Raw genomic sequence first — 17,789 nt, 5'->3', positions numbered from 1 at the left:
CCCGCAAGTGCTGCCTGCCAGGCCGCAGCCACGGCGCTGGTGGTCATGTTCACGTCTGTGGTTCCCCGCGAGCAGTACTACTTCCAAAGAAAGACGTGTGGGCTGGTTCTGGTGTGGTACGCCCGTCACCCCGCTCCTCCAGAGGCTGAAACCGGGAGAGCGGCATCTCTGGGGAGGTCATGAAGCGCGTCCGGAGGGGCACCTGAGCACGCGGCCCAGTTCGTCCCAGGCCGTTTCCGGCAAAGATGTTTCTAGAATACCAACCCGACGGCCCGTCCTAACTTGGAGACAAAAGAGCGTCTGCCCGGCGAGCCAAGAGAGTGGGGTACGGGCTCGTGGACTGTCCTCCGCACGACACTCCCGAATCTGCTCCCAGAACTGTCGTCCCGCAGGTTTACCCCAGTCCGCCTAGATACGACCCCGGCTGGCGCCCCCGCCCGCCCCGCCCCGTTGGGGGGGGACCAATGAACCCTGGGGTTAGGGGGAGCGCAGGAGCGGCCGCCAACTTGGAAACCCAGAGCTCCGGTTGGCGTCACTCGGCCCTACTGCGCAAGCGCATCCAGAGCACGTTTCCTCCCGCCCCCCCCCGATTCTCGTGCACGCGCTCGAAGACTCCAACTCTCGCGAGAGAAGCGAGATTTATTCCTACGTACCGGGCCGTGCTGCTTATGGCGGCGCTGGAGAGGGGGCGCTGAGCTGTTGGGGTGAGTACGACCTCGGGGCAGAGCTAGGGGTGGCGCGGAGCTCGGTTGAGGGCAGATGAGAAGGTCAGGACTGACGGGAGAGACTCTGGAACCCCGGCGGGAACCCCTGGAGCTCAGGGTGGGTGGACTTCACACCGAGTTCCTACCTGCCCTCTCCCGTCCGTCCCGTTCTCCGCCTGGGCCTCACGGCGGGTCGCGAAGCCACGGGAGGAGACAAGGCCCGAGAGGGGTGTGAGGGGGGGGGACGCGTGGCGGTGGTGATAGTGGTAAAGTGGGGGGAGGGAGCGAAAATGGAGGCTCCGGCTGCAGCCAAGATGGAGGCCGCGGGTGCGGGCCGGGGCGCGGGGGCTGCTGGGAGTCGTAGTCCCGCCGCTCCCCCTCTGCGGCGTAGCCGGGGCCGCGGGAACTACAAGTCCCGGCGGGCGCGACGAGGGGGTGGCGGCGCGGCTCTTTGTGTGCGGCCTCAGAGGCCGAGGGCGGGGGCCTACTCGGTTCGTGTGTGTGTTTGTGTGTGTGTCCCGTCTTTTCCCGACGGCTACCCGCCGCGGTCCGGCCTCGAGGCCCGGGCGCGGCGAGGCGGCGGCGCCCTCTTTGTGCCCGGAGCGGAGAAGCGGCCCCACCTGGGGAAGGGCTCACGAACACCTCCGAGCCGCGGCTGATTGACAGCCGGCCGCCCCGGCCGAGCCCCAGCCCGGGAGCCTGCCCGGGGAGGGGGGTGCGGCACGTGGGCCCCGCTACCCGGGTCCCGGCCGAGCGGCGCCTCCCCGCGCTCTGCAGCGGAGGGGTCGGCAGTAGAGCTCTCGCTGACGCCGGCGGCTCCTCGCCTTCCGGGTGCGTCGTCAGGACGACGTCTCGGGGCGACGGCGCTTCTGGAGAAAGGTTTCCCTCAGCGCCCGGGGGGGCTGCAGTATGGCCGGAGTTAGGATCGAGCCGGCGAGCGGTCCCCGGAGCCGGCTTCCCACCCGTGGGCTCTCGCGCTCTCCGGCTCCGCACCCAAACAAGCACCGGCGTGCGGTGGTAGAATCATGGGGAGACTGGAGGGAGATGTACTGTGGCCGTTCGTTTTTTTTAGGCGAGTGTGAATTGACGGTCTGTCGCCACTCGTTACAAATGTGGACTCCAGGTTACTGCCGTGAACTCAGCGGCTGTCGGGGCCGTGCCCAGCCAGGGAAGGAACTGTGTGCCTGAGCGGGCCTGTGCCCGAGTCACAGCACCGAGGCCAGCGTTCGCCCTGGCTGCTGCTCAGTCCCCACGCTGAGGTAAAAGACCCGGAGTCGTGGGAGCGCCTTTGCAGCTGCTCTGGATGCTGACCCGCACGAGGAGTATTTATAGCAGCTGAGTAGAAATGTGAAGTATTTGAGGGACAGAAAATAGGTAGATAGGTTTTTCTCTTTTGTAAATAAACTCTGACTTGACACGTGTGACCTTTGAGATCAGTATGGTTGAAAACCCAGGGAAATGCCTAGCAAATAAAAGTGGAGAGTGTCAAAACTGCTGACAGACTTTCCTGTATTCTCCCACTCCTGCTCCCCTCCCCCCGCTAAAGGAACGCCACCACGGTATTCTTTTTTTTTTTTTCAATTGTGGGAAAATACACATGAAGGAAAATTTAGTTTTAACCCTTTTTAAGTGTTCCATCGGTTAACATTAAGTAGATTGGCAATGCGATGGTTGCCAAATGTATATACGTGAAACGGAAATTCCTTTTGGGTGAATTTTTTAGTTGACTTCCAGAACTGCAAAATGAAGTACAGTTCTTGAGATTGTTGTTAGTAAAAACAAAGACCTGCTGTAACTTCTTAGTTTTGTCTTTTGAAAAAGCTAAGGGAGGACTTTAGATATAGATCAATGGTAGGATTGCATAACAAAACAAAAAGGCCAAAAAAAAGGACAGAGCCATTTTGAGATGTTTAATCCAATAGATCTTTGGAGAGCTGATAAAAATGGACGTGGTGGCCCTGTATCCTTGGCACTTCAGAGACCGAAAACCCTTGTCTGTGAGGCCAACCTGGATTACATAGTGAAAATACTGTGTTGACTTCTTCCTCTAAATTAAAAGGATTTGGGCTGGTTTATTTGGTGGTACTGAGGTTTCAACTCAGCCTCACATTTGGGCCACACCCCCAGTTCTTTTTTGGTTATTTTTGCATATATGCTCTTGTTTTGGGTTTTTTTTGTAAATTATACTTACATACAGATGTGTGTATGTACATGTATATATGTGCATAGGCTTAAACTCTTGGCTCCAGGTTAGGGCTCTGTCACTTGAACCACAGCTCCACTTCTGGCTTTTTGGTGGCTGATTGAAGGTGAGAGTCTAGCAGGCTTTCCCACCTGTGCTGGCTTTCAACCTTAATCCTCAGATCTCAGCCTCCTGAGTAGCTAGGGATATAGAGCACCTGGCTGGCTGGCTGGCTTGCTTTTTGCCACTCCTGGGGCTTGAACACAGGGCCTGGTTGCCATCCCTGAGCCACTTTGTGCTCAAGAGTAGTGCTCTACTACTTGAGGCACAGCAGCACTTCTGCCTTTTTCTGTGTAGTTTTTTGAAGAGTCTCACAGGCTTTCATGCCCGGGCTGGCTTTGAACCCCACTACTCAAATCTCGGCCTCCTGAGTAGTTAGGATTACAGGTGTGAGCCCCTGGCACCCAGCTATATTTTTATTGTCTTTAAATAGTTATCATTCAACAAATCCGTTTATAAGCACTGTGTCACTCCTTTCCTCCTAACCAAAGGCTCATTGTATTTGTATGGTCTAACTTCAGTCTTGGACCCTCCTACTTAATCCTCCTTGAGATAACTGGTGTGAGTCCTAGCTCCCAACCTCTTTTGTAGAGTTGGAGGGTGTCACTAACTTTTTATCCCCTGGGCTGTCCTTGAACCATGATCTTCCTGTTGTCCCACCTTCCCCCTTTAAGATACAGTCTCTCTGTGAAGCCCAGGCTGGCCTGGAATTCATTCTTTTTCCACAGCCTCCCCAGTTCTGAGAGCACAGGGCTTCTGTGCTCATAATAATTATTATACTGAAAAAAATCAAAAATTATATTTTGTAAGATTTAATAGCTAGAATGGCTTACATTAAGACACATAGGCATGACTTGTTTTCTTAAGTGCCCATCTTGTCTTAATGTGAATCTCTTTTCCCATCACTGTTTGAAAAGTGCTCATTTGACTCGACAATTTTTACTTGTTTGTGTTAATGACTAGTTCAAAACAAGACCCTAAATTCTGACATGTTAGTCGTTTGTTTATATTTGAACAGGAACTTTCTGTAGCCCAGACATAGAACTCACTATACAATCCTAGTGCCCTGAAACTTGTGATCCTTCTATCTTAGCCGAGCTAGTGCTGGTATTACAAGTATGCCCTACCGTGCCTGGCTCTAGTGTCCTCTTACATGGAAGTAGAACATTCATGTGAAATTGAAAGTAAATTGATGGTCAGTTTTCTCACAAGGCACACTTAAACTGCCCATTGCTTTTGTAGCTACTAGTAGTTACTTGTACTTCTAAATAACTAAAAACGCAGAGATCAAATTTGTACCAGAATTGCTTCCCATTTTTAGTGGAAATCTGCCCACTACCCTTACTTTTTGGTACCTAGGCATGCATTCCCCTCCCCTATTCAGTCTGTTCCACTTTACACTACCCCTGCAATGTGGTAGCTGCTAAATCTCATGTGGCTCTTATGCACTTAAATTGTGGCTAGTTCCTTTTGAAATTGTAATTATAACATACCAGATTTCAATATGCAAGAATCTTAAGTTTCTTAGAATGATTAGATTTGGCAATCACATTTTGAGTATGATTGGTTAAATGAAGCATTTAAAATTAATTTCAGTCTGCTTTTGAGTTTAACTTGGCTACTAGAAATTTTAAAATTACAAACATAGTTCCATCTATATTCTTTTTTGGAGGGGGGAGGGGGCCGGTCGTGGGGCCTGAACTCGGCCTGGGCGCTGGCCCTCAGCTCTTCAGCTCAAGGCTAGCGCTCTACCACTTGAGCCACAGCGTCACTTCCAGCTTTTTTCTTTTTACTTATGTGGTGCTGAGGAATCAAACCCGGGCCTCAGGCATGCAAGGCAAGCGCTCTACCACTGAGCCACCTTCCTAGCCCTCCATCTATATTCTTGTTGGAATGACACATTTATTTTCTGATGTGTCTGAAGCATTTCTGAGGCTTCTTCCCATATGGCCATTTGCCCTACAAGTTAGTGTGTATGTAGCAGAAGTTCCATGGTGGATTCATAATTTTAAGTATATTAGGAGATGTTCAAGTAACAGTCTTTCTACTAAATACATAAAGAGATTGTTGCATCAATTTAAGCTTTTTATGTCCACACAATTGGTAATAACTTATCTGAACTTTATCTAATTTTAGATTCCTAAGTAAAAGCGAATTACAACCTTTTACATCAGTTACAGCACATATGCTCTACTTACACTTAAGACAAAGTAATGTATCAAGAAATAGGAACTAAGAGCTGGGCATGGTGACTCATTCTTGTAATCTTAGCTACTCAGGAGGCTGAGATCTGAGGATCAAGATTTGAAGGCAGCTTGGACAGCAAAGTCCATGAGACATAACTCCAGATAATCACAAAAAAAACTGGAATGAAACCATGGCTCAAGTGATGTAGCACTAGCCTTAGGGATAAAAAGACTTAGAGACAGGTACCTAAGCCCTGAGTTCAAATTCCAGTACTGAACCAAAAAAAAATTGTGTGTATATATACATACACACACACACACACACACACACACACATATATATATATATATGATTAAGCCTGGTTTTGTGAAGCATTTATCCCATATTGTTTCAGCCTGTATTAATGCTTGCTGTGTTAACTAGGCCTTTAAGGAGAGACAGTTAAAGAAAAATCAAGCCAATGGTAATTTTAGGACAAATGCCATGGGGATTGACCATTTGGAGTTCAACTAGAGAAATTAGCTCAAGTCCTAAAACAACATAGCATAATGTTTGATCATTAATAATACTGTTTCCATACTGAGCAAAGGAAAAAGGAATTGATGCTTAGCAACTAGGGAGACTTCTCTACTCTTGGTTTTGTCTAGCTTTGGAGGGGACAAAGGGGGGTGCTTGTTTGTTGAGAGGGCTAAGGCAAAAAGAAGTTGAATGTTGGTAATCTTGGCATGAGTAGAAGGTCAGGTTTCTTTTAAATGCCTGGCCAATACCTTTAGTATCTTCAGTGTTAATTTTACTGGAAAAAATTGAGTTAACTTTACAAATCTCAGATAGGAAGATCTGAATTTACCCACTTAGGTAATCATGATGGTACATTTTCAGTATTACAACCCTCCTAGGCCTTTCTGTTACCCTGCAGCACCCTGTTCTGCTTGAGGGGTTTCTTGTTTGAGTAGACAACATGGAAAGTGCTCGATGTAAGCTCTAGATTGAGTTAATCTCCACATTTTATGACATTTTCTTGATTTTTTTTTCATACAGTACACACATCTTTGTGTCTGTTAATAGACCTAAAGTATTGAGGTAAAATTACACTAAGTCTACATTTTTCAAAGATTATTACTTGGGTTCTGAACTCAGCCTCACCTTTGCAGATGGTCATCTATTACAGAAGGCCATCCTCCAGTCCTTAAAGAAGTTTCTATCTTAATTGGATAAGACTTAATACAGTTGTTAGAATTGTGACATCTCTTAGTGTATTGTGCGTTATTAGTTTAGTTTATGCCATGCTGCTGAGCAGTACTAGGTCAGAAGTTGTACAGGGTATAACTTAAGTTTGCTTCTCAGAAATTTGAAATATAATTAGAACAGGTTATATAAACATGAAGTAAACAGTGCAGAAATGGTTTGGTACCCGAAAGATTGATGTTGGCACTAGATCCTGCTGGCTTATCAGTAGGGATTAGAATGATGACAGGGCTGGGGTGGAGTAGCTTAGTGGTAAAGTGGCTTAAACTACCTTGAATGGTGGTGGTTCTTAATCCTGGCTACAAGTGAGAAACATTTTAGGAAAGTAAAGAAAATGCCTAGGTTAGGTTAGGCTTTGGTACCTCACGCCTACAATCCTAGCCACTCAGGAGTCTGAGATCTTAGGATCACAAAGCCAGCCTGAGTTGGAAAGTCCATGAGACTATTATCTCCAGTTATACATCAGAAAACCAGAAGTGGTGCTGTAGCTCAAAGTGGTATAGTGCTATCCTTGAGCAAAAAAACAGTGCCAAGGCCCTGAGTTCAGGCCCCATTACCACCACCACCACCACTACCACCTCCCCCCCCCAAAAAAAAAAAAAAACACTGAAATTTAACCTATTGGAATAAATTCAGAATCTCAGGTTTCATGGGTTTGTATTTGTTTCTTATTGAAAGTTGCATTGGTCCTGTCCATAGCTGGGACTTAAGACCCCTTCCCATCTAGAGTGCTGAGAAAAGTCAATGAAGGATTTTGTTTTGGATACAGGGCCTCAATTCTGTGGCTGGCTTTGAACTCTTGGGCTCGAGGGATCCTACTTCAGCTTGCTGGAGTTAATAATGTCCTGATAAAAGAGTTTTTCTGTAGGTCATTCTGGTAGTGTTATGGGACAGAATGGCCAGGGGGACACTAGAAGTTGGCAGATATGTTTTGTATTCATCTCTCATCAAAAATGCATTTTTGGGGAAAATATTTGCTGGGTACTGGTGGCTCACACCTGTATTCAAGCTACACAAGAAGATTTGTGGTTTGAGGCCAGTCTGAACAAAAAGTTGCCAAGACTTCTTTTTTTTTTTGGTCCCTCATGGGGCTTGAACTCTGTGCCTGGGCGCTGTCCTTGCGCTCTTCAGCTCAAAGTGAGTGCTTTACCTTTTGAGCCACAGCGCCACTTCCGGTTTTCTAGTAGTTTTATTGGAGATCAGAGTTTCATGGACTTTTCTGCCCCAGCTGGCTTTGAACCATGATCCTCAGATCTCAGCCTCCTGAGTAGCTAGGATTACAGGCGTGAGCCACCTGCACCAGCTTGTCAAGACATTTTGCACCCAAGAGCCTGTACAAGATGGGCCTGGACTCCAGCTATGGTAGGAAGTGCAAATAGGATTGAAGTCCAGACTAGCATGAGGGCAAAAAGACAAGAGCCTGTTTTTAAATATAACCAGAGCAAAAAGGACTGGAAGTCTTAACTCAAGAGACAGAGCACAACTGGGTGCTGGTGGCTCGTACCTGTAATCCTAGCTACTCAGGAGGCTGAAAACCGAGGATCCTGATTCAAAGCAAACCCCAGGCTGAAAAGTCCTTGAGACTCTTACCTCCAATTAACCACCAGAAAACCAGAAGTGATGCACCAAACCTGGCTCCTCTGCACCTGTCAGACCATATAACCCAGCCATCTCCTCTAGCCAAGCTGTTTTACTGAGTTCCTCTGAAACAAGCCACACTTATTGCCATCATCATTCAGACAGAACTTTACTTGATGCCAGTCTGTGTGGATCCTGTTCTCAAGGAGCAGGTGGGATATTTCATGCCTAGAATACTGTTTGGTTTCTCTTAGAAATGCTACCAGGTTTTCCAGTTGCATTCTGTATAAATTCTTTTTTTTTTTTTTTTCTTTTGCCAGTCCTGGGTTTTGAACTCAGGTCCTGGGCATTAGGCCCTAAGCCTCTTTGTGTTCAAGGCTAGCCCTCTACTACTTGAGCCACAGCACAACTTCGAGTTTTCTCTTGGTTAATTAGAGATAAGTCTCATGGACTTTCCTGCCCCAGCTGGCTTTGAATCATGATCCTCAGATCTCAGCCATCTGAGTAGCTAGGATTTTAGGCATGAGCCACCAGTGCCCAGTGCTTACAGCTTTTTCTAAGTAGTTTATTGAAGATAAGAGTATCTGGACTTTTTGCTCTAGCTAGTCTCAAACCGTGGTACTTAGATCTCACCCAGCCTCTTTCTCAGCCTCCTACATGGCTAGGATTACAGGCGTGAGCCACTCACTGGTGCCCAGCTCCATTCTGTTTAAATTCTGTTTTTTTACTTGTCTGATATCACCATGTGGCTTTAGTGCTTATGCAGTAGTAAATAATAAGTAGTTTCTAGTATACTATGTTAGTTGTAGATACTTAGATTTCAGCTCAACAAATTAATTTGGGGCATTTTGTCCTGGGTGCCAGTTTTCTTCCAGTTGTAACTCAGCACAGTTGGAGACACCAATAAGAAGAAATTCTTGTCTACAAAACCCTTAACTAAGTTAAATGTTATGATTGTAACTTTGGGCGAGATCTAGTTTGAGGTCTTGAGTATGTGACAACTACCAAAAAATGGTAGTTGTCAGCCAGGTGCCAGAGATCTGCATATCACCATTCAAAGCCAGCCTGGGCAGAAAAGGTTGTTAAGACTAAAGGTTGTTAAGACTCTTGTCTCCATTAAAATACTCATCAAAAACTAGAAGAGGTACTGTGGCTCAAGTGGTAGAGTCCTAGCCTTGAGCTCAAAAAAGGCTCTTTTTTTTTGTGGGTGTGGGCCTGAACTCTGGGCCTGGGTACTGTCCCTTAGCTCTTCGGCTCAAGGCTAGTGTTCTACCACTTGAGCCACAGCACCACTTCTGGCTTTTTCTGCTTATGTGGGGCTAAGGAATTGAACCTAGGGCCTCATGCATGTAAGGCAAGCACTCTACCACTGAGCCACCTTCCCAGCCCCTGTACCAGTCATTCTTGATAATTAAATGAGTTTGTCCTGCTTCCCTATCTCTGTTCCCAATTCTCTTGTGTATACCATCCTTAATGTCCTTATTTTTTGTCTTTAGTATGAAGTGTAACAGAACAGACTTTACCACCTGAAACTGCTGCTTCAAGTTCAGATCAGGCAAGGAACAAACCTCGTAACCACCAACAAGACCAAAGAAGAAGAGTACACCTAAGTTGAAGACACAACACTTGATCTGAAACAAGAAGTTTGTGCCTACTCAACAGCTTTGAAAGAGCACTTCCCAACGCTGCTAGTAGTCTTTGTTTTCTTCAGTGCTGTGCTGTGAGATTGCCCGGTGCAGCAGCAGTTGTATTCGTTATTAGCTTGGTAGATCATTTTCTCTCGCTCTTTTTTAATACTAGCAACTTTCATCCTTTGAAACTTGTGCTGAAAAAGGAAGAATCAGCAGATACTGAAAGTGCAATATTTGATTATCACTGCGAGGTAGGCTTGTAGTTTTAAGAGTTACAGAGTTCTGAATTTGGTCATATATAAAAATGTTCATTTCTGTTCTAAAACTACTCGTCTTTTGTTAGTCACAATATTTGTGACCACACAGGGATTTGTCACAAAAATACCAGTACATGCTGGTTGATGTGATTTTAAAAGTTTCTAATAGTTATGCCCATTCTGGTCTTTGTATCAAGCATATTTAAAAGCTACATGATGTTTGGTACAGCAACAATTATCTTCACCTCTGCCTAGCTTCTTCCTGAGAAAGGAGCCATCCAGTCGCTTCCTTGCTGCCACTAGCTGGCATTCTTCATTGCATATTTTATGAATGAATGTTTGCATAGATATTTTTCTTTTTTTGGTCAGTCATGGGGCTTTAACTCTGGGCCTGGGTGCTGTCCCTGAGCTCTTCAGCTCAAGGCTAGCACTCTACCACTTGAGCCACAGTGCCACTTCCTGTTTTTGAGTGGTTAATTGGAGATAAGAGTCTGACCAGGCTGGCTTTGAATCACAATCCTCAGATCTTAGCCTCCTGTGTAGCTAGGATTACAAGTGTGAGCCACCAACGCCCAGCTGCATAGATATATTTCTAACATTTCCAGCACTAGAATACAGGTATGAATGGGTATGGTGTTAATGGATTTAGGATTTAGAGCAATTTGTTACAAAATGACACAGGTTAATATATGCTGAAAGAAAATAACTCAGAATGATAATATGACTGAAGAGCAGTTGCCTTGGAGGGAAAGACATCTGGAGATGCATAGTACTTTGTTAAGAGAAGAGTCTTGTGGTAGAGGTACAGAATTAGCAGATTCCAGGCGTAGGGAGCATGTGGTATGTCTTTTTTTTTTCCTTTAAGTGGGTTGTCTTTATTTTTTTATTTTATTTATTGTAAAGATGTGGTATGTCTTGAATACTCCAATTATGAACAGTAGAGAGGACAGCTTTGTGGTATGGAAAGAATGATTGGTTGGGGGGGCCTGCTGGTGCCAGTTTTTGAAAAGCCCAATCGATATATTTGGCTAAATTCTGTAGGACAGCCAGGTTGTTAATAGGGATTAATGAGTGGGTTTTTTTGTTTTTTTGTTTTTTGTTTTTTTTTGGTCGGTCGCGGGGCTTGAACTCTGGGCCTGGGTGCTGACCCTCAGCTCTTCAGCTCAACTTGAGCGCTCTACCACTTGAGCTACAGTGCCACTTCCGGTTTTCTGGTGGTTTATTGGAGATAGGAATCTCACAGTCTCTCCTGCCCGGGCTGGCTTTGAACTTCGATCCTCAGATCTCAGCCTCCTGAGTCGCTAGAATTACAGGCGTGAGCCACCAGCGCCCGGCTTGAGTGTTTGTTTTTTTAAAAATGAGGTCACTTTAATATATTTGAAGGATAGATTGAAGATGGGTTAAAAGAAAAATAGATTAAAGAAAATAATTGATAGTGTATAGATGGAGAAGCAAGTAGGAGTTTTTGTTCTCATTCTTGCAGTAAGAGGACTCTTGGTTACCAATTGAATATGGAGATAAAGTCAGAGAGAATGACTTGGTTATTCAAACTATAAAACCCTTTGCTCTTTATAGAAATAGATTGGGTCTGAAATGTTGAAACAAGAAATCTGTCTTCAGGGGCTGGGAAGGTGGCTCAGTGGTAGAGTGCCTTGCTTTACATGCATGAGGCCCTGGGTTTGATTCCTAAGCACCACATAAGCGAAAAGAAAAAAGCCGGAAGTGGCACTATGGCTCAAGTGGTAGAGCTGAAGAGCTGAGGGACAGCGCCCAGGCCCAGAGTTCAGGCCCCACGACTGGACCCAAAAAAAAAAAAAAAAGAAAAATCCGTCTTCAAACTTAAATGTAATTCATAAGAAGTTGATGATACTATGCTAGGTAGAATCTTAAAACACAGTGCTGGGCTGGGAAGGTGGCTCAGTGGTAGAGCACTTGCCTTGCATGCTCGAGGCCCTGGGTTCGATTCCTCAGCACCACATAAGCAAAAAGAAAAAAGCCGGAAGTGGCGCTGTGGCTCATAGTGGTAGAGCGCTAGCCTTGAGCTGAAGAGCTGAGGGACAGCGCCCAGGCCCAGAGTTCAGGCCCCACAACCGGACCCAAAAAAAAAAAAACAAAAAACACAGTGCTTATTATGGGGCTAGGATTATGAAGAACAATTTCTTTTTTTGGGGGGGGGTCTGGTGACAGCACCCAGGCACAGAGTTCAGGCCCCATGACTGACAACAACAATCACAATAATAATAATAAACAACTCCTGAGATGGTTATTAATGTAGGACAGAGAATAATTGAAATACCAAAAACTTAATTTAAAATGAATATGTTAATCGGAGCTCCAGGTTAGCCAACAAAAGGGGTTTCAAACAGTAGGTTATAGTGTTTTACTTAGGAACAAAAGAATAAAAACTTTGAAGAGAAAATCTGGTTTCTGCAGTATGGTATGTTAAAAAAAAAAAAAAAACTTTAGTCCACTCAGTCCTCAGCAGTTAGTATGAAAAATGATTGCATTCAGGAAGCTGAAAGGAACCTTGGAAGTTCAGGAAAGATAATGTTTGAGGAATACAGAGCAGTTTTCTAAAGCTGCCCTTTACAAGCTAATTTCTTGTCCTTAGAAGAAAGTCGTCTAGTTTAGAATAGTTTGTTCCTCAGAGGGCTTTACAGTAAGTTACAGAGTACACACGAGTTTTTTCAAGGGAACCTGGAGACTGCTTAGGCTCTGGCTTTACGTTTGAGGAATGTTTCTGAATGAAATGTAATTGTACTTGAGAACTGGGACTGAAAGCCAGGCTTCTGTTCTTTATAGAGAATTTAAGCTGATTCCTTGACAAGTGTCAACTTAAAATTGACCTCAGAGTCTTTCTAGTTCTGCTTTTTATGGCTTCTAGTTTTATAAATAAAGAAGTAGAGCTGGGGGCCAGTGGCTCTCAACTGTAATCCTGTGTAGAGGTTGAGATCTGAGGGTCTGATTGGAAGCCAGTTCCTGGGAAGGAAACTCAATGAGACTCTTATCTCCAATAAACTACTCAAAAAACCCAGAAATGGTGCTGTGACTCAAGTGGTAAAGCACTTGCTTGAGCAAAAAAAGCTAAGAGACAGGGCTAGGGCCCAGAGTTCAAGCCCCAGGATTCGGGTGGGGGGAGAGTACATAGGTAGAAAGAGGTAGACAGACTAAAACTTGTTAAGTTTCAAGAATTTGCTCTTTGTGAATAGAAGCTGAAATAGTCCTGATTGGTTCATTACTAGAGCAGTGGGGTTCTAGCCTAGTGAAGTGAGTCATGGAGGCGCATCTGGATTCTTTTCCATTGAATTGAAATCATACAGTATGGATAGTTTTTATTTCCTATTATAGCATAAACATTTGCACTTGTACTTTTCTTTTTTTGCCAATCTCAGCCTCCTGAGTAGCTAGGATTATAGGCGTGAGCCACCAGCACCCAGCTCTGCACCTGTATTTTCTAATGACTGTTTGCCATTGTATAACTTACCATGACTGGAGACCCCCAAGATGCTTGGGGTCTTTATGGATGCTAGGCAGGGTATTAGCACTGAGCAGCAGCCTTAGTCTTTTGTCACATGCTGCATCTCAGAAATGCCATGCCAGTGTATTAGCATAAAATACATGGCAGATTGTTCCTAATTATGATTTTGGTGTAATAGTACTCATTTTCTTTATTTTTTATTATTTTTTTGTTACTGCCAAAATTGGAATTATTTTTCTCTTAGAAACATTTATATCTTTTTTTTTTTTTTGGTCCGGTCGTGGGGCCTGAACTCTGGGCCTGGGCGCTGTCCCTCAGTTTATCAGCTCAAGGCTAACGCTCTACCACTTGAGCCACAGTGCCACTTCGAGCTTTTTTCTTTTTCTTATGTGGTACTGAGGAATTGAACCCAGGGCCTCAGGCATGCAAGGCAAGTGCTCTACCACTGAGCCACCTTCCCAGCCCCAGAAACATATCTTAATGTTTAATGAAAAATCTTCAAAAATCATTTATTTGTCCTTTGATAATTCAATAAATGAATGTCTAGGGACTAGCCTTGAGCAAAAAGTACTAGCCCTTAAGTTTATATTCTGGGTAATTCTCCAGATTCACTTAAATTCACACTTCACTGATATATCAACATTTATTTTCCTTAGGTAAGCATAAATCTTCTGTTTTGTTTGTTTTATTGGCTGTGGGGCATGAACTCCAAACCTGCGTGCTCTCCCTGAGCTTGTCACTCAAGGATAGCACTCTATTACTTTAAGCCACAAGGCCACTTCCTGTTTTCCCATACTTCACTGGGAATAAGAGTCTCAGGGACTTCCCTGCAGGGGCTGGCATTAAAAAAATTAAAAAACAGGGCTGGGAAGGTGGCTTAGTGGTAGAGCACTTGCCTTGCATGCATGATGCCCTGGGTTCGATTCCTCAGCACCACATAAGCAGGGGGAAAAAAGCCGGAAGTGGTAGTGCGCTAGCCTTGAGATGAAGAGCTGAGGGACAAGCCCAGGCCCAGAGCTCAGGCCCTACAACCTGACCCCCCCAAAAAAGTATGATCCTCAGATCTCAGCTTCCTGAGTGGGATTACAGGCTTGAGCCACCAGTAGTAATGTTTATATAATCAAAGATCTTTAAAATAACCCTTGAACAAGGATAGAGAGTGGCTCAAGTGGCAGAGCGTATTGAACAATTCTGTGACCTCCAAGTCTGTACTGTAGTACACACATACACACACGTACATATACCTTTTTTTCAGTTTATTTTAAGTCTGGGAAGTCTGCTAAGAACTTCATAAATAATAATGTTTACTTGCTGGTTCCTTCCTTTAATGTCAATAGCATTTTTCATTTTTATTTATGTATTTTGTGCCAGCAATAGGGCTTGAATTCAAGGCCTCTTGCTCTCACTAACCCTTCTCAAGACTTAGTACTCTACCCCTTAAAACATACTTCTACTTCTATCTTTTTGCTGGTAAATTGGAGATAAAGAGTCTCAGATTTGTCTGCCCATGGCTGGCTTTCAACCTCAGTCCTCAGATCTCAGTCTTCTGAGGAGTTAGGAATATTGGTGTGAACCTATGGCTCCTGGCAGATTATCATGTTTTAATGGGATTGACTAGTAATTATCGGTTACATTGTCTTATTTGAGAAGAAAGTTAAGTTAGAGTCCTAGTTTATATGGCCACTTAATTGGGCATATTTGAACTGTAACATCTTGAGAGCAACAAAATCTATGCTGTCAGCCTGTTACAGTTTCTTTAGAACACAGGTAGGACTGGGAATGTGGCTTAGTGGTAGAGTGCTTGTCTAGCATGCATGAAGCCCTGGGTTCCATTCCTCACAGAAAGCCAGAAGTGGCACTGTGGTAGAGTGCTAGCCTTGAGCAAAAGAAGCTCAGGGACAGTGCCCAGGCCCTGAGTTGAAGCCCCAGGACAAAAAAAAAAAAAAAAAAAAAGACACCTAGGTTACAGGAGATGTGAGCATTTGAGATGCCTGTTCAGGGGGAATCAGACCTCTACTGCAAAGCCATAGTAAGTGTCAAGACTGGTTTTACCTCCAGAGAACCATGTGTTTATTACTTCTCACACCCCTTTGGATTACCTCCATGTACCTTATTGGGAGACGAGTGATGAAGTTAGATTTCTAAAGTTGTTGGATCTCACCGTATCAACTACCAGAGTCCTTGAGGCCTCTTAAAAATTGTAGATAACATGGGTAGAGATTGTTTGGTTTATTTGAAAGAACCTTTCCATTTTCACTTTTAATGTTAATATTTTGTATTTCTTACATAATATAGATCTGACTAGATATATTTTGCTAAATTGGCCTTATCTAAAAAAGTATAATGGTTGAATACCAAATGTGTGTTAAACTGCTGTTAATAATAGTTATAAACCTTATGCTATGTTACACAGCTATTTGAGATGGCGAGCATGTTTACTGTGTCATCAGCTTCTCAGCCCCCTTCTGCAGCCCCTCCTTCGCTTTCTTTACCTTTATCTTCATCTTCTACCTCATCTGGGACTAAAAAACAAAAGAAGACCCCCTCATATCAGAGATCTGTAAGTCAGGAAAGCAGTTGATCCCAGTGTGTCTTGCTTGGGTTGAGAGCATGACTTAGGGCTATTCAGGCTGGTCAGAATGTTCTTTAGACTAACTTTATAACTGCCCTAAGCATTTTTGTTTCACCTAGACTTTTAGCGTTTAGGATCTTGCTGCTCCAAATGTGTCCAAGAGTGGGATGCACCAGTATCACCTTTGCACTTACTAGAGACAAAAGTGGAGGATCTCAAAGCCCTGCTCCCACTAAACCTCATTTTGTGTTCTAGCCAGATTACCACATGACTAAATTTGAGAAGCCCTGGGTTACAGCCCATGCTGGGGAGGTTAGACCTTCTTGGTTTGTATCCTCTACCATTTGATTTTGGCAAGTTATTTAGCCTCTCTGTGCTGTTTCCTCATTAGTAAAATGGAGATGGTATCATATTACTTCTTATGGGCTTCTGTGACAATGGAATACATGTTGAACTACAGTGGCTAAAATGAAAGAATTAACCACTAGGAATGTGGTAGAGTAGACTTGGCAAACCCACTGTCCATAGTCCTTTAAAGTACTCATTATTTGGCTCATCTTTCTAGAGTTTGGCTATAGAAAATAGTCATTTTATTAGCATCAGTTGCCCAATATTTCCATTAAATGAAACACTTACAATTCAAATTTTAATGCAAGGACCTAAACAATTATAAAGGTTTGGAGGTGCTGCTATTGTAGTCAATTATTCACCAAGCCCTTGCTAAGGATTTTATTCTATTTTATGCTTCATTTAAACTTAGAAAATTATCCTTTTTTATGATTTTACTTAAGTAAGATGCAATATCCAAGGTGATAGTATTGAACTTAAATGGGTCCCAGTGTATCACATTTAAATAGCTCTTTTTTCACTGCTTTACCAGATCTTACAAAGTGACCGTACGAATAAATAACTTCAGAGATTTCCTCAGTGTCTGGAAAGTGAAAAGTTTCTAGCAGGCAAAAGATTTTAAGATGTATTTGTGAAATGATTGAATGTGATTAGACAGGCTTTTGTTGTCTTGGAGGATTTTGTCTGCAAGTTTTCTAACTCACAATTTCAGATTGTTTTTAAGGGCCTAAGAATTCATTACAATTTCCTAGTTTGAATTAAGTATTGTGGAGAAGTTTGTTTTATTGCGTTAATCTCTACTAACTTCATACCTTCAGGATGCACGACTTACCAAGTGGTGTTAAGGTGTCTAAGTGTTAAGTCTGACAAGGAAGAGTGTCGATTTTTGGGACCATGTTTTGAATAACTTTTGTTCTGTGATTGTTGTTTTTGTAATTTAAAATTAACATAAAGGAAACTTTTACTAATATGATTGCTTCACCTTAACATTCTCCAGAAATTCTATTTTTTCTGGTAAGTGAAAATTCTACCATAAATGAGGACAGTTTCTAAAATAGTTTGATTCCTCTGAAATGTTTAACTAAATTAACATTTCAGTAATAAAAGCCCCACAATCTTCCTTTTATATTTTTCTTTTTTCTTTCTTTTTTGCTTCTTTATAGTGAAGATTTAGTGAATTGTTAACCAGACTTAGTATTCTGTGGAGATGATGGACAGATCTGTATAGATTGAGTTCTTTTTATTTTTAAAACAGATGAGCTTTGATCCAAACCTTCTCCACAACAATGGACACAATGGGTACCCCAATGGTACTTCAGCAGCACTGCGCGAAACGGGGGTTATTGAAAAACTGTTAACCTCTTATGGATTTATTCAGTGTTCAGAACGTCAAGCTAGACTTTTCTTCCACTGTTCACAATATAATGGCAACCTGCAGGACCTAAAAGTAGGAGGTAATCTGTCATTTTCCTCTACAATTTCTTTTGTGTGTCATCTTGGTCATGCGAGTGCGATTCTAAAAGTGTTTTAAGAAATAGTGTGGCTCT

The 17,789-nt window shown here is 43.6% G+C and overlaps 1 protein-coding gene across 4 annotated transcripts in view; it reads left to right on the top strand.

The window, feature by feature from the left end:
- The first annotated feature begins 598 nt into the window (after nt 1-598).
- Nucleotides 599-17,789, top strand: part of Csde1 (cold shock domain containing E1) — a 42,196-nt gene continuing 25,005 nt past the window's right edge. For 2 of the 4 annotated variants that reach the window (XM_070006402.1, XM_070006401.1), the window contains exons 1-4: nt 599-704; nt 9,453-9,838; nt 15,736-15,882; nt 17,498-17,696. In XM_070006402.1, the coding sequence (XP_069862503.1) occupies nt 15,745-15,882; nt 17,498-17,696 (337 nt within the window). In that variant the 5' untranslated portion in view covers nt 599-704; nt 9,453-9,838; nt 15,736-15,744. The remainder of the gene's footprint in view (nt 705-9,452; nt 9,839-15,735; nt 15,883-17,497; nt 17,697-17,789) is intronic. The other 2 variants (XM_070006404.1, XM_070006405.1) reach the window with 2 other exon arrangements.

This window comes from Dipodomys merriami, unplaced genomic scaffold (genome assembly GCF_024711535.1).
Source record: "Dipodomys merriami isolate MVZ:Mamm:240054 unplaced genomic scaffold, mDipMer1.0.p SCAF_7, whole genome shotgun sequence".
Classification (NCBI taxonomy): domain Eukaryota; kingdom Metazoa; phylum Chordata; class Mammalia; order Rodentia; family Heteromyidae; genus Dipodomys; species Dipodomys merriami.
This window is presented reverse-complemented; position numbering and strand designations above follow the sequence as displayed.